The sequence below is a fragment of the Arvicola amphibius genome, chromosome 10 (genome assembly GCF_903992535.2).
Source record: "Arvicola amphibius chromosome 10, mArvAmp1.2, whole genome shotgun sequence".
Lineage (NCBI taxonomy): Eukaryota > Metazoa > Chordata > Mammalia > Rodentia > Cricetidae > Arvicola > Arvicola amphibius.
Genome location: NC_052056.1, coordinates 58,606,631 through 58,623,207, shown reverse-complemented (window position 1 = coordinate 58,623,207; position 16,577 = coordinate 58,606,631). Strand labels below are relative to the sequence as shown.

At 41.6% G+C, this 16,577-nt stretch overlaps 1 protein-coding gene across 5 annotated transcripts in view; it reads right to left on the bottom strand.

Moving 5' to 3' along the window:
- Nucleotides 1-16,577, bottom strand: part of Sec22a (SEC22 homolog A, vesicle trafficking protein) — a 74,195-nt gene that overhangs the window by 8,613 nt on the left and 49,005 nt on the right. For 2 of the 5 annotated variants that reach the window (XM_038344335.2, XM_038344336.2), the window contains exon 7: nt 6,027-6,882. The exons of 2 other annotated variants lie outside the window; for them this stretch is intronic. In XM_038344335.2, the coding sequence (XP_038200263.1) occupies nt 6,682-6,882 (201 nt within the window). In that variant the 3' untranslated portion in view covers nt 6,027-6,681. One more of the 5 variants, XM_038344337.1, reaches the window with a different exon arrangement.

The window sequence follows — 16,577 nt, the reverse complement described above, 5'->3', positions numbered from 1 at the left end:
CAGGGCAGAGCAGACCAGGCTCATGGTCCCTAGGATCCCTTTCACACTTCCCAGAACAACTCACTGGAATCCATTAGGGAGCTTCGTAACTTAGTGTTTTCTCTGCTGGCCAACTTCTAATTCAGGCCTGGTTGTCTGGTCTTGGGCTTGTCAGCATCTCTGCTTAGCCTTTACCGTCCCTAGTTTTCCAGTTATGCAGTTTGCTTCCCCACTTTGTCACTCAGCCACAGTGGCACTCCCGACTGGCTCACAGTTCTCAGAGCAGTGTACCTTCATCTTTTTATAGCCATGCTATATTAGTGTTTTCCAAGAATGCCTGTCAGCTGACAGAATCATAAGCTGCTGGCTGCCCACCCGGCTCTCTCTCACCTTCCTATCAATGCAGACTCACAGGGGCACTAGGGATGGTATCATCCATGACTGTCATGTAGACAGACAGACATAATCAAAGCAAACTCTGTTGAGGCCCAGATTCTAGCGCTACACTGGACAAGGCAAGGTCCCCTCGCACCTGTGTCTTGGGATTAGGAGGGAATGGAACTGAAAGGCATAACTTAGCTCTTTCAGGTGACACTGCATCACTTCTTCAGGGTGCACCTGGAATGTAGCAGGTATTGGGCAAGAGTGGGCCCCTCAATTCCCTTCCATCTTTGGATGTGTGCTCTGCCCAGAAATCCACACGTCTTCTAGGGCAGGGCACCACTACATGCTAGACGTTTCCACAGGATCTTCCCCTAAGGGATGGCTTCATTTGTGAGCCCAGCACTAGTCCCAGGGCTTCCCCTACACCCACTCATGTGACAATCACAACCCTAATCACTGTACATAGGAGGAAACTGAGGCAGAAAGGTTTCAGAGACATGCAAAGTCACAGCACAAGTAGAGGAAAACCAGGGAGTCTAGATCCAAGCAGTCTAAAGCACAGAAAACTATCCCATGTTTCCTGTTTTCAGATCTGGGGACTCAGCAGAAGCCCACAAAATTAACTCCAAGCCAAAGAGCCAGAGTATTCTGGCAGCATCCAAGGAAAGTAAATGTGACATGTGACTCACCAGTGACACTTGCGTATCACTACTCGAATCTGTATCCCTTGACCTAAAGTCTGGGTGCTTGAGTTCCATGCCCTTGAGCCATCTGCCCTGTCATGGCCAGAAATGTGGGAGTTTTAGCTAACTATTTCATTCCTCTTAGGATGTTTGCACCACAGGAGTTGGCATTGGCCTTGTCTCTAATTTAAAAAGCACATTACCAGCATACATATGTAGTTACATAGGCATCTATGTAATATGGTTTAAAATTATATGGTAGCTAAGAGTATGAATTCCTAGTAAAATCAGTCTAGATTAAAATCCTGGAGCCACTACAAGAATCACACTGGCTGTGGTCAAGCCATGTGACATCCCTAGGTTGGGCAGCTCATCTGTAGGAAAGAATGCCTTCAGGGTTGCTGTGAAGGCAGCGTGGCCACATCCACAACCAGCCATGCTGCAGAGCACACAATCCTGTTTTCCCTCTCTCTCTGCCTCATCTGTTCCCACTACTGCTGTAATGCTGCTAAACATGCCAAGAATTTCCTGAGACATACTGTAACACAGACAGGTCTGCCCCAAACCCTAAATAAAAATCCCAATCCCAGCAGCAACTCCATACCACCATTGATTGGCATGATGCCATCCAAAGACATTCTTGACCCCAGCTGTACTTCTCTCAAATGAAAACGAGGTAGTGTCTCCTGCTCCCAGGCTGTCTTAAGGTACATCATACAGAAGTAAAAAGTCACCAGTACACATACTGGAGTGCCAAGTACAAAGGCAACATATTGTTTGTTCACCTTTAGGCAAGGTTGTAACCCAGCCTTGATGCCTGCCAAGCACTGGCACAAAACAGTCAAGTGGCCAAGACAGAGCTGGGACAGACCTGAGCCCTCAAGGGAATAGAAGGCACAGTTCCTGCCTCCTGATCTCAGATGGAGCCTGACTAGTTCCATGAACTTGGGTGATATTTGCATTGCTGTGCTAGGGGATGCAATAGAAAAGGGCAAATGTGAACCACGGGCGAGGCTGGGCTGAGAAGACTGCTCGTTGCCAAGGAAACACTGGAAAGGATTTGTGATGCTCAGGTACTGACTTCAGGAATTCCTTTCTCTAGTTTCCTAAAGTTTTCAGGTGTGCAGAAGTAAATGTTTACACACTAGCACTGCTAAGGCACAGGACACTTGGATACCTGTATATCAACGCCAGTCACTATTAACAATCAGGATGCAACCATATGGCTCCCAAACACACAAGGTTTCAACATTTCTGAATTTTATCCGTCTGATAATCTATTTGAAAGCTCAGCCATTCAAGAAAGATGCCCCAAGAGTTGGTGTCAGGGACTGCTTTCCAGTGCTTAAGCAGGAGGCCTGCTATCTGCCTACGGCCCTAGAGCACCACTGAACGACCAAATGCCTCTCACCAAGTGGCAGATATGGACGGCTGCTGTACTCCTGTCTGCCTGCCCTCACCAACCCATTCAGAACCCAAAGGGTTCAGGGGATTCTCTTGCCGATCTTTAGTGAGGATATTGTTAAATCCAACTTAAACAAGAGAACAGGTTCTATTTACCACAGCACTTCTAGGTAGAAAGATTCCATTTTCTAAAAGATTAGAGTGCAGAAAAAGTCAGACTAAGGAGCCCTGACCATGGGCATAGACTGCAGCCCTCAAGAGTGACCTGTAATTTGTGGTAAGGCTAAGTGTTCACTTTGGTCTAAGTGGTGGATGCTTTTGCAATCATTTATTTGTTCTTTAACCACATACTCCATGGCAGCTCTAACAAAGTGACTCTAGCTTGTTAAATAGTTAACAAGAATAATAAACACACACTCCACCATGCCCCACTGGAAATCCGGCAGCTCAGAGTGTGTCCTTCGGTTACCTAAGCCTTCTGGGGGAAAAGGGCCAATTAATACCCATTTGGAGGTTAGTGAACTTTGGGAGCAGAGAGGGCTCACCCGAGTCTGTGCCATGGAGGTAAAGTCTCAAGCCACAAGCCCCTGGCCTCCAAGGAGCCTTGACAGAGCCACAGATGAGTGGCATTCCTGACATGGCCTAACTGAAATGTACTCTTCCAGACTTCAGTCCATAGTGAAATCAGACACCTACATTACAAATGATTGTATTTAAACAGGTATGACATGTTTGCTTTATAAACTACAAAACTGGGTAAAGGTTCTTCATGATCCATTTGTCTCAAATGGATTTTCAAGTTTTAATGGATACTTGCTCTTAGTTCAGGGTAAGAATTTTTACTTATGGGAACAAAATCCTGGTAAACAAAAAAACTCGATAGAGAGCCGAGAGCTGGAGAGAGAGAGAGAGATCATATGATTGAGAAGAGAGGAGATCGATAGATAGGAGAGCGCTGGCAGATGCACTTTCCGTTCACGTAGAGAACGCCTTTCTCGCTACACTGAGAGAGCGTGCGCACCGAGATCTCGTTCCTCTCTCCCTCGTCTCCGCCTCTTGCAGACTCCGAGACTCTCTCCGAGCGAGAGCGAGTCCGCATCTGGCTAGTCTGCTCTCTCCCTCTCTTCTGACTCTCTCCCTTCCCCCTTATCCTACTCCTCGTCTCTCTCTTTCTCTCTCTCTCTACTCTCTCTCGTTCCCTCTCCCTCTGCTCCTCCTCTCTTCTCCCTGTTCCTTCTCCTCTCGCACTTTCAGCCTGTGACAGACATATAACTGACTGACCCAAGAAGCAAACACTGTCAAATTAAGAATTCGCATTACTTTAACACTTCCCAGACCCCCAAGTGAGAACAAACCAAACCAAATTCACCAAATTCACCAGGACAGAGGCACATTTTTATCCCATACCTCATCTGGCATGCCTTTTATCTTTGACAGAGCAATGTCCTAACCCTAGCTTCCAGGCACTGCTACACCCTCCGCATAGCCATGGCAGCTCAGCCCTTCTTTATGTTCCACTGATCTGGCCTCCACTTTCTGTTCGGATTTTGTTAACACCATGTCTTATGGCTTTTTTGGTGTGTTGTTCTTTCAGGGAAAAGACTCAGTAGGAATATATTTCAAACCCAGACCAATAAAGCAGGCAAATACTTTTAGATTATGACAGAGGGTGTCTGCAGTATTTCAGAACTGGCTAAATTAAGATAAAACACATCCATTAAAGCACACCAGGGAAGACTGTTGTCACAAACAGATATAGTCCCTTCATCAGTCCCACACTAGCAGAGAGAGCCTGGGAACCCAGTTACTCGAGCTCTTGCCACGTAACATGAACACAGCCACACACATAGCTCCTAAGAGCCCTGATGGAGTGGACGCTTAGGAATAAAGGATAGCTCCAAACAAAAGCTATCAGTATCACAGCTCAGACACCAAGGAGGTCCCTTCTAGAACCATGACAAATCCAGAGATTCTTGGATATCATCACAAAGCCAGGGCAGCTATGTACCTTCTCAGGATGCATATCCCAAATGGTGAAAGGTGACAGTGGCATACAGAAAAGATTATACATTGCAGTTTCATTCTGTACATTAAGATGCAAACATTCTCTTACTCAAAACAGCAGATGAAAACAAAACAAAAAAAAATTAAGCTTTTAGAAATAACTGGTGGTTTTCTTTTCTCTTTTCTTTTTCTTTCTTTTTTTTTTTAGACAGGGTTTCTCTGTAGTTTTGTAGCCTGTCCTGGAACTAGCTCTTGTAGCCCAGGTTGGCCTCAAATTCACAGAGATCTGCTTGCCTCTGCCTCCCGAGTGCTGCGATCAAAGGTGTGCGCTACCACCGCACGGCTTACCTGGTGGTTTTCAAATGTTCCTGCTCAACGGATTCAAATATAAATGCTGTAACTGAACCAAACTGGTAAGAGAGCTATCAAATACCAAGGAGTAGTAAAACCACAATTAACCAGAACGCCCGAGCTCCCTGGTTAATTGACTATTTACAAGAAATCTCCTCTGCTGTACCCACTAGCTTAGAAACTGTTCCTAAGCTGAACCACTTTCCTTACAAGGCTCAGTAAGTATAAAATGACAAACATAGTCCATGTGGTTCTGATGGCTTAGGCCCATGTGACCTTGGGGCATCTCTCAGAAGGTACAGGATAAAGGTGCAGCTTTGTTATAGCAGACACCTAGATAGACTTGGACTTCCTTGTTTTAAATAAACTGTGGACATTACGAATCCATTTATTGCCTTCCTTCTACCTTATTCTTCTGAGATGAAGGGGCAGCGAAGGTTCCAAGTGTGAAGATCTTCCAGCTCTGCCAGTGTCCACACAGTGGGTTAGGCTGACAAAGCAGGTCAGTGACCTGCCCTGGACTTCTCCTACTAACTATGGTCCCAACAGGAATTCCTTAACAAGTCCACTGTTTTGAGGGATGGTATAAAATACCAGAATCCTATGCATTCTTTGTTGGAATCTTTTCTTTAAAAGCAAAGGCAAATCACTCATGATGGCTTCCAAACCAGATGACTTTAGATTTTTGCAAATAGAATCAAGCTGTGCTTCCACATTATGAATTCAAAATGGTTTGAGTCATCTTTCCAAGGGTATGAGAGTGCTATTTCTTCTGGGTAATAGTTACCTCCCTAAACCATGAGGTGACAGAGCTGTAAGGGGAAGTAACTTTGCTGACCCTCAGCACCAGACCTCTGCAACAAGCAAAATGGATTTGGGTGCACAACACAATTAAACGGTGCTGCATCACAGTGGAAACGACATTCCCTTTGCAATTCCCTATTAGCCCCATTACTCCACAGAGGTGCTCTCACTCTGGTGCCAGGCAGCACCTCTCACTATCACAATGAATGTGCTACTTAGGTTTAGAGCCCTGACAGGTATCAGTATCTTGTAGGAACTTAGTAACATTTCTCTGTGTGTTGGCAAAGTGATACTGATATTCTACTTGGAGTAGGGGTTCCTTTCTTTGTTAAATACTTTAAAAATTTTTAAGGTTGAAAATTAAGCACATAATATTATACATAGTACCCAAATTATAAAGAGTTTAGGAGACCACAATAATCAAATGAATCATGTATTTTTAGTGATTTCAAAATAAATGACAAACATGGTCTAGAAAGAAAACACGTGTCACTGTGTCGTCAGGGTTTGTGAGATTCCAGATGCATCACAACAGCCTTCTCCCACACCAGGTGATTTCCAGAGTTAGAGGCTGGCAGAAACAGAAAAGGAACCATTTTCACACCATTCTGGACTTCATAACTCTTGATACTATAACTGTGCGAACACTCTGATATTTAGTACAGTCGTTGTTTTAGACTATAGCCTTCCAGTCTCTGCAGTCTCCAGTCTCTTCTTCATTGGTCTCTCATGCCTCACAAAGGCAAACTCAGGTTGTAGCGTTCCTGCTTGGTCCTCAGAGCACGTTCCACACCCAGGTTTTGGTTAACTGCCAGGTCTTCGGATGATGTTGAACTTCTACTGTGTGGTAAGCCTGATACTCCGCTGCAGGATTCTTCTGAGAGTTTTCCTAGCAGGTCTTGCATGCTTACAGGCATGCCAGGCTGATTTATAAAAACAAAAATTGAAGATGGGGAGAGAAAGAAAGCAGAGCTTCTTGCGTGTGGTGACTGGTCTCCTTCTCACAGTGGCAGTTAATATATGTCCTCTCCTTTGTCTCCTGAAGGCAAAGGCAATACATCTGAGGGAGATGTCAGACATCATGGTCAGGAGCCTTGCCTTGGGCTTGCCTCAGCCAGATCTGCAGCGTAACAAATGCTCCCACAGTCACATGAAAGAAAAGCTGCCAGAGGTTGCGCAGTTCGTAGAGATACATGTTGCACAGACAGATTAAGCCAAAAGTCAAGAATGATTTGACATTCCGCCAGCTGGTGTAGTACACAAGTAAATAACACTGTTCAAAACATAAGAATGAAAGATGGTTAGGTCACAGGAAAAGAACTAAGTGTGAACATCAGAGACATGAAAAGAAAACAAAGGCACTGCCCCAAAAGAACAAGATAATGTAGTTATCAAAGATACTTGGTCATGGACGTTCCATGGCTTGAAAGGGAAATGTCTTTCATTTTTCAGAAGAAAAGCATTTTGCATCATATGTCAAATAGAAGTACAACTGAGTGACTCCCATGTAAGACAGACTGGGGACATTGTCCAGTGACAGGGAATCAAGACTCGTGTGCCATCCTCACCCAGGAAAGCACAGAAAACTCAACAGTTACTCAAGAAGATGAACTTTACCACAACTTGAGTCTCAGGTATGGCAAACAGCAAGGGGTGAGGTGTGGGTAGGAGTAGCTGGGAGCTGCAGGAGTTGGGCCTTGTTTTTCAGCTGTGACGGAAGAAACAAATGAAGCCGTTGCCTATATCGGGCGTACGCTGGAGGAAGGTGTGTTATTAGCATGTTTTCATCATAGAATTTCAAGCAGTTATGTCTTAAAGCAGAAAAGGTGACAAAGAATGACAGTAAGCACTACTCTGATGACACAGTGAAGGGTGCACCCCCCCCCAAGCCCTAATATGGTCCCCACAACATGTTAAAAACATGCTTATTTTGCTCAGCATCTACAGTTCCTGACAGGCGAGGATTTAATCATTTTGTTCATTCATTGGTCTCCAGGGTCCAGAACAGGGCCAAGTCCTCAGTTAGTGCTAAAATCTATTATCCGGGAAGCACAGGAATTCTGTGTGCTCATGAAGTCTTTGGAAAAAGCAGGAGTTTCTATAACTGCATCCAGGCTTCAGAATGGGAGGATACTTAAACAGAATGCACACCAAGAGTGACGCTTTTAATCCCAGCACTTGAGAGGCAGAAGCAGGAGAATCTCTGTGAGTTCAAGGTTAGCATGGTCTAGAAAGTTCCAGGCCAGTAGGACTATACAGTCAGACCCTTCCTGTATGAAAAGAAGAAAAAAGAAAACAGAACAGAGCTTTGCTATGTATGTAAACTGAATAAGACTATTTATTTTACAAGGGAGATTTTCATTGTGGAATAAAAGTTTAAAGACTTTTTTTTCTTTTGAAATAACTTTTAACTTGGAGGAATCTGAACTAGCAGAACTGTACTGTTCCCACGGTGACACTGCCACGTCACCACACATCAGCCATCACCCAGGGCATGACCACACTGAGCGCTGTTAACTGACAGGCTTCAATTTTGTCCTGTGTGCCATTAGCGACCTTTCTCCCACCCGGGATTCTGTACTACATTTAGCTGTCAAATCTCCTCCAATCAGTAACAGCTTCTCTGCCATGACCCTGGAAGACCTGATGAATATTCATCAGTTATGCTGGAGCTCTGTTCCTCAACTGGACTGTTCCGTGTTCTGAGATCAAGTTAAGTATATGTGATTTTGCAACAACAACACAGGTGCCAGACAGTATGTTTTATCATTGCTGTCAACTTGGACCCCTTGATGGGAGTGTCTGACACCCACTGATGACTCTGCTGGCATCAGTTACTACAGTGGTATTGGCTTAACAGGGATTTAATAGTGATTTTTATCTCCATCATTCTTTCTACATTTATTAATTAGAATTCTACTGTAAAGAAGAGCTTTCCTTATATTAAAAAGATAGCTTGCAATGTAGAGATCTGGCTGACATCACCTTAATCAAACTTATTACACTGCTAAAGAATTTTCTCTAAACCAAAAAGAAAACAATAAAAAAAAAGAAAAACTTTGAAGGTGGTCTTTTCCTTTGGAGTTTTAGTTTTGCAGTTAAGCGAGAATGCATTATAACAGTGTCTGATGTGCTCTGGATACATGTGGAAGAAATAAAAGTATTATAAATAGGGGAAGAAGACAACATCTAGAGAGATAAGGTGTTTAATCATTAAGTGTTGACAATAGAAGACTGTGGCAAACATTTGATCTATCTATACTAACCATTTTAAAAGCCATATTTTTAAATACTATGTTCAGTTTTACTTAAGAAGGTGGGTTCTGGGCTGGGGAGATGGTTCAGAGGTTAAGAGGACTGGCTGCTCTTCCAAAGGTCCTAAGTTCAATTCCCAGCAACCACATGGTGGCTTGCAGCCACCTATATTGAGATCTGGTGCCCTCTTCTGGTCTGCAGGCATACATGCAGACAGAACACTATATATAATAACTAAATTAATTTTTAAAAAAGAAATTTGAATTTAAGGTGGTATATAGCTAGGGCAAGAAGGACCATATGATTGTGGTAGAAGGAAAATAGATCAAAAGAAGATAATGCAGAACCCAGAAAGTCTCACACAAATATGCCCAACTGAATTTGTATAAAGGTACAACAATTCAGTGGAAGAAAACTCAGTTAAAGAAATGGTGCTGGAGCACCTGGTGATGTATAAACAAAGAAAGAAACCTCAACTTCAGTCTCACACCACAAATAAAACAAACAGCAACAACAAAACGTCCCTGAACTTAACATATAAATCAGAAAGCTACAAAACTTAGAAACCATCTCTCTGGCCCTGAAGTTGACTTCACACACCTCATGCATACTGTCTTCACCCGTGTACAGAGAGACTGAGGAAGTGTTATAAACTGTTAGCACATGAGTCATAGAAGTGATCAAACTTTACAAAAATTAAAAACATTCTGCAAAAGCACCTAGGCGGCTAAAAAGACAAATAATTAAATGGGAAAGGATATCATAGGATACATATGTGACAAGGGCTACTATCTAGAACATATTTTTTAAAAACTTTTTAAAAATGTAGTCCCCAAAAAGTAAAAAATAAACAATCCAATCAGAAAACAGACAGAAGATATGAACAGATGTTTATTTCACTGAAGAGGATACACAGACAAAAAATAAGCACACAAAGCAATGGCAAACATCATTAACCATTAAGGAATTCTGGAGTAAAACCATGATGAAGTACTACTAAATGGCTAAGACAAAGGGACAACCACAAATACTAGGGAAGCTACAGAGAACGGGCAAGAATGTACTGCACTTCGGAAAATGGTTTTCTATTAAAGCTAAGCATGCAGTTACCACACAAACCAATAATTTGTACTTCTGGGTATGTATCCCAAATTAATGAAGACATAGCCTGTACATGAAGCCAGGCATGATGATACATGCGCAACTCCAGCATGAGGCTGAGGCAGGATAGAGTTTAAACTTAGCTTCGGCCATACAGTGAAGCCCTGTCTCAAAAAACATCAACTATGTAACAACTTGGGTGAATCTCCAGAGAATTTTATGCTGAGTAAGAAAAGGCCAATCACAAAGGTTTAGGTTTACCTAAATGTCTGTGCCCTTTGGTTAGGTTAGAGGTAGCATGATATAGGGAGATGAACCTGGAATCTAAATTCCGAAGCATTAGCCATCACTCATCCCCTTTCCTGGTTATGCCATCTCAAGACAGTTCACTGAGTGCTTCTTTTTACATGTTTACAAATAAAACAATAATCTTATAATGATGGGGCATAGGGATTAAGTGGGAAACCCACAAAACAACACTGTGTAAAATTAAGCACCACATGCCATTAACAAACACATGGCTTCACATTACCTGTATGAAATGTCCTTGGTCCTAATGAAACCTGTCAAGTTAAACAGATTTCTAAAGATAACATTAAGAAAATTTAAAGATTTTAAAAATTAAAGCCACTAAAACTAAAATTTATAATGGTTCATGTTTATGTAAAGTTCAAATATTCATCAAAGTGATTCCCTAAAGAGTTCTACAGAGACAGGCTGCGACTGCATAGAGAGGACCAAGAGGTGAGTGATCACCCACACTTTGGGGCACCCCACTCTCTAGTTCCTCAGTTTGGAAGTGGGGGCAAACCCCTGGGCCCCTCTTCCACCTGCCTCAGCCTCTCTAGTCAGTCAGCAGGCAAGCTTCCTGCAGGTAAGCTGCTCCAACACCGTCACTCCATTGACTGGACCCTGTAAGATACAAATCCAACTCGGCCCTCAAACCCTCCTATCCCGTGACCTCAGAGGAACTCTGAAGCATAGACTGTGACTACACAGAGCAGACCAAGAGAGTGTGGGCCAAGAGAGACCTCAGTGGCTCCCTGAGGCACAGACAGTGATAGTACAGACCAGACCAAGAACGGGTCCCAAAGACACAGACAGCAACTGCAAGGATTGTACCAAGAGGCAAAGACATTACCGGTACCAACTGGAGGAAGAGATGGGTAGGCGCCTATGCAAGAATTCATTCAACAACCTAAAAAGCAACACGGTCACATCAGAACCCAGTGGTCATACAACAGTAAGACTTGAACATAAGGGCATAGAAAATATATTAAACAAAATCATAGAAGAAAACTTTCCCAACCCAAGTAACATATAAAGGCAGATTTATCAGAATTACACCCAACTTTCAATGGAAACCATATAAGACAGAAGAAGGTCCTGGACAGATGTGCTGCAGATACTAAAAGACCACGGATGCAAGCCCAGAATACTATATCCAGCAAAGCTTTTAATCACCATTGATGGAAAAAACAAGATATTCCATGACAAAACATGTCCACAAATCCAGCCCTACAAAAAGTACTAGAAGGAAAACTCCAACCCACAGAAGCTAGTTGTACCCACAAAAACACGGGCAACAGAAAATCTCCCACCAGAAAACCCACAAACACTACCACCAAAAAATAACAGGAATTAACAGTCACTGATCATTAATATCTCTTAATATCAATGGACTCAATTCACCTATAAAAAGACACAGACTAAGAGAAGGGATATGAAAGCAGGAGTCATCCTTCTGCTGTATACAAGAAATACACCTCAACCTCAAAGACAGACACTACCTCAGAGTAAAGGGTTGAAAAAAATTTTCCAATCAAATGAATCTAAGAAACAAGTGGATATAGCTATCTTAAATATCTAACAAAATAGACTTCAAACTAAAATCAATCAGAAGAGATGGAGAAGGACTCTTTATACTCTTTATACTTTATAGAGGAACAATCCATCAAGATGAAGTCTCAATCCTGAACATCTATGCCCCAAATACAAGAGCACCCACACATGTAAAGAAATAATACTAAAGCTTAAATTGTACATCAAACCCCACACACTAATAGTAGGATACTTCAACACCCTACTCTCCCCAATGGACAGGTCAACAGAGAAATAAGAGAACTAACAGATGTCATGACTCAAATGGACTTAACAGACATCTATAGAACATTTCACCTAAACACAAAAGAATATACCTTCTTCTCAGCATCTCATAGAACATTCTCTAAAACTGACCACATACTCGGTAACAAAGCAAACCTTAACAGATACAAAAAAATTGGAATAACCCCCTGTATCTTATTGATTCACCACGACTTAAAGTTTGAATTCAACAACACTAGTTGCAGAAAACCTACAAACTCATGGAAATTGAACAGTGCTCAATTGAATCACCCCTGTCTCAAGGAAGAAATAAAGAAATTAAGACTTCCTAGAATTCAACGAAAATGAAGGTACAACATACCCAAATTTATGGGACACTATGAAAGCAGTGCTAAAAGGAAAGTTCATAGCACTAAGTGCCTACATAAAGAAGGTAGAGAAATTTCACACTAGCAACTTAACAACACATCTAAAAGCTCTAAAACAAAAAGAAGCAGACTCACCCAGGAGGAGATGACAGGAAATAATCAAATTGAGGGCTGAAATCAATAAAATAGAAACAAAGAAAACAACACAAAGAATCAATGAAACAAAGAGCATTCTTTGAGAAAATCAACAAGATAGACAAACCCTTACACAAACTAATCAAAAGGCAGAAAGAGAACATCCAAATTAACAAAATCGGAAATGAAAAGGGGGACATAACAACAGACAAGGAGAAAATCCACAGAATCATTAGGTCATACTACAAAAACCTATACTCTACAAAAATTGGAAAATGAAAAAAATGGACAATTTTCTAGATAGGTACTAAATACCAAAATTAAATCAAGACCAGGTGAACAATTTAAATAGACCTATAACCTGCAAGGAAATAGAAGCAGTCATCAAAAGCCTCCCCCCACCCAAAAAAAGAGCAAAGCCCAGGGCCAGACGGTTTCAGTGTAGAATTCTAACAGAACTTCAAAGAAGAGCTAATATTTATACTCCTCAAAGTGTTCCACATAATAGAAACTGAAGGAACATTGCCAAACACTTTTTATGAGGCTACAGTTACCCTGAGACCCAAACCACACAAAGATTCAGCCACGAGAGAGAACAATCTCCCTCATGAACACTGATGCAAAAATACTCGAAATCAAATCCAAGTACACATCAAAAAAAGTCATCCACCATGATCAAGTTGGCTTCATCCCAGAGATGCAAGAATGGTTCAACATAAGAAAATCAATGTAATCCACCATATAAATAAACTGAAAGAAAAAAATCATATGATCATCTCATTAGATGCTGAAAAAGTATTCGACAAAAGTCTAACACCCTCTTATAAAGGTCTTAGAAAAATCAGGGACACAAGGAATGTATCTAAACATAATAAAGGCAATATACAGCAAGCCAACAGCCAAGATGGCTCAGAGGTTAAGAGCATTGCCTGCTCTTCCAAAGGTCCTGAGTTCAATTCCCAGCAACCACATGGTGGCTCACAACCATCTGTAATGGGGTCTGGTGCCCTCTTCTGGCCTGCAGACATACATGGAAGAAATGCTGTATACATAATAAATAAATATTTAAAAAAAAAAACATCAAACTAAATGGAGAGAAACTCAAAGTGATGCCACTAAAATTAGGAATAAGACAAGGATGTCCACTATCTCCATATCTATTCAACATAGTTCTTGAAGTTCTAGCTAGAGCAATAAGAAAACAAAAGGAGATCAAAGGGATACAAATTGGAAAGAAAGAAGTCAAACTTTCGGTATTTGCAGATGATATGATAGTATATATAAGTGACCCCAAAAACTCTACCAGAGAACTCCTACAGCTGATAACTACCTTCAGTGATGTGGCAGGACACAAGAGCAACTAAAAAAAAAATCAGTAGCCCTCCTATATAAAAGGGAAACTGAGAAAGAAATCAGAGAAACATCTCCCTTCACAATAGCCACAAATAACATAAAATATCTTGTGGTAACACTAGCCAAAGAAGTGAAAGACTTGTTCGACAAGAACTTTAAGTCTTTGACGAAAGATACTGAAGAAGATACCAGAAAATGAAAGATCTTCCATGCTCTTGGATAGATAGGATCAACATAGTAAAAATGGCAATCCTACCAAAAGCAATCTATAGATTCAATGAAACCCCCATCAAAATCCCAACACAATTCTTCACAGACTTTGAAAGAACAATACTCAACTTCACATGGAAAAACAAATAACTCAGGATAGCCAAAACAATCCTGTACAATAAAGGAACTTCCGAAGGCATCACCATCCCTGACATTAAACTCTATAATAGAGCTACAGTAATGAAAACAGCCTAGTATTGGCATAAAAACAGACAGGTTGACCAACAGAATCAAATCAAAGACCTGGATGTTAATCCACACACCTATGAACACCTGATTCTTGACAATAAAGCTAAAATTATACAATGGAAAAAAGAAAGCATTTTCAACAAATGGTACTGGCATAACTGGATGTCAACATGTAGAAGAATGAAAATAGATCCGTGTCTATTGCCATGCACAAAACTCAAGTCCAAATGGATTAAAGACCTCAATATAAATCCAACCAGATTGAACTGATACAAGAGAAAGTGGGAAGCAGCCTTCAATGCATGGGCACAGGAGACCACTTCCTAAATATAGCACCAGTAGCACAGACACTGAGACCAAAAGAAAATAACTAAATAACTAAATAAATGTGACCTCCTGAAACTGAGATGCTTCTATAAAGCAACGGACACAGTCAATAAGACAAAAAGACAGTTTACTGAATAAGAAAAGATTTTCATCAACCCCATATCAGACAGAGAACTGATCTCCAAAACATATAAAGAACTCAAGAAATTAGACATCAAAATACCAAATAATCCAATTAAAAAAATGGGGTACAGATCTAAACAGAGAATTTTTCAACAGAAAAATCTTAAATGGCTGAAAGACACTTAAGGAAATGTTCAGCATCCTTAGCCATCAGGGAAATGCAAATCAAAACGACTCTGAGATACTATATTACACCAGTAAGAATGACTAAGATCAAAAACACCAATGATAGCTTATGCTGGAGAGGATGCTGAGTAAGGGGAACACTCCTCCATTGCTGGTGGGAATGCAAACTTGTACAACCACTCTAGAAATCAGTATGGCAGTTTCTCAAAAAATTGGGAATCAACCTACCTATGGATCCAGCAATACCACTCTTGGGCATATACCCAAAGGATGCTCAATCATACTACTACAAGGACATTGGTTCAAATATGTTCATAGCAGCATTATTTTAATAGCCAGAACCTGGAAACAATCTAAATGCCCCTCAACTGAAGAATGGATAAAGAAAATGTAATACATTTACACAATGGAGTACTACTCAGTGGTAAAAGACAATGACATCTTGAAATTTGTATGCAAATGGATAGAACTAGAAAAAAATATCCTGAGTAAGTTAACCCAGACCCAGAAAGATGCTCATGGTATATGTGCCTGCTCATAAGTGGATACTAACTGTAAAGCAAAGGATAGTGAGTCTATAGTCCACAATCCCAGAGAAGCTAAGTAACAAGGATATTAGGTCCCCTTGGGAAGGGGAAATAGACAAGATCTCCTGAGATAATTGGAAGCATAGGGGGTGGGGTGAGAAGGAAGGGAAGAAGGGGAGAAGGGTAGAAGCGGAAGGGGGAGGAGAACTTGAGGGAATGGGATAGTCAAGAAGGCAGAAGGTCAGAGACTGAGAGCAAGGAAAGAGATATATTGATTGAGGGAGCCATTATGGGGCTAACAAGAAACCTGGCACTACAGAAATTCCCAGGAATCCACAAGAATGACACCAGCTAAGACCTTAAGCAATAGTGGAGAGAGTGCCCAAACTGACCTTGCCCTGTAGTCAGACTGATACTATCTTAAACGTCACCATAGAGCCTTCATCCAGCAACTGATGGAAGTAGAGGCAGGCAGCCACAGTGGAGCACTGGGCTGAGCTCCCAAAGTCCAGTCCAAGAGTGGGAGGAGTGAGAATATGAGCAAAGAGGTCAAGACCATGATGGGGATACCCCTGAAATAGCTTACCTGAGCTAATGGGAGCTCACCAACTCTGGCTGGACAGGGAAGGAACCAGCATAGGATCAAATTAAACCCTTGGAATGTGGGTGACAGTTGTATGGCTGAGGCAGACTGAGGGGATACTGGCAGTGGGACCATGATTTATCCCTACTACTTGTACTGGCTTTTGGGAACCCATTCTCTTTGGAGGGATACCTTGGAGGAGAGGATGGGGGGTGGGGAGAAAGGTGGATGGGATAGGAGGAGGAGAGGAAGTGGGAACTGGTATGTAAAAAAAAATTGTTTTTAATTTAAAAAAATGGTAAAATAAAAAGTTATATGTAGTTTTGGGTAATCTTAGGGACATACAGAGCTTTACATCTTCCTAGTTTTCCTTCTTTTTTTCCTGAGGAACACACCACTTACAGAAGTTAGGTCAAGGGTCCTGAGTTTGGGTCACTGACATACT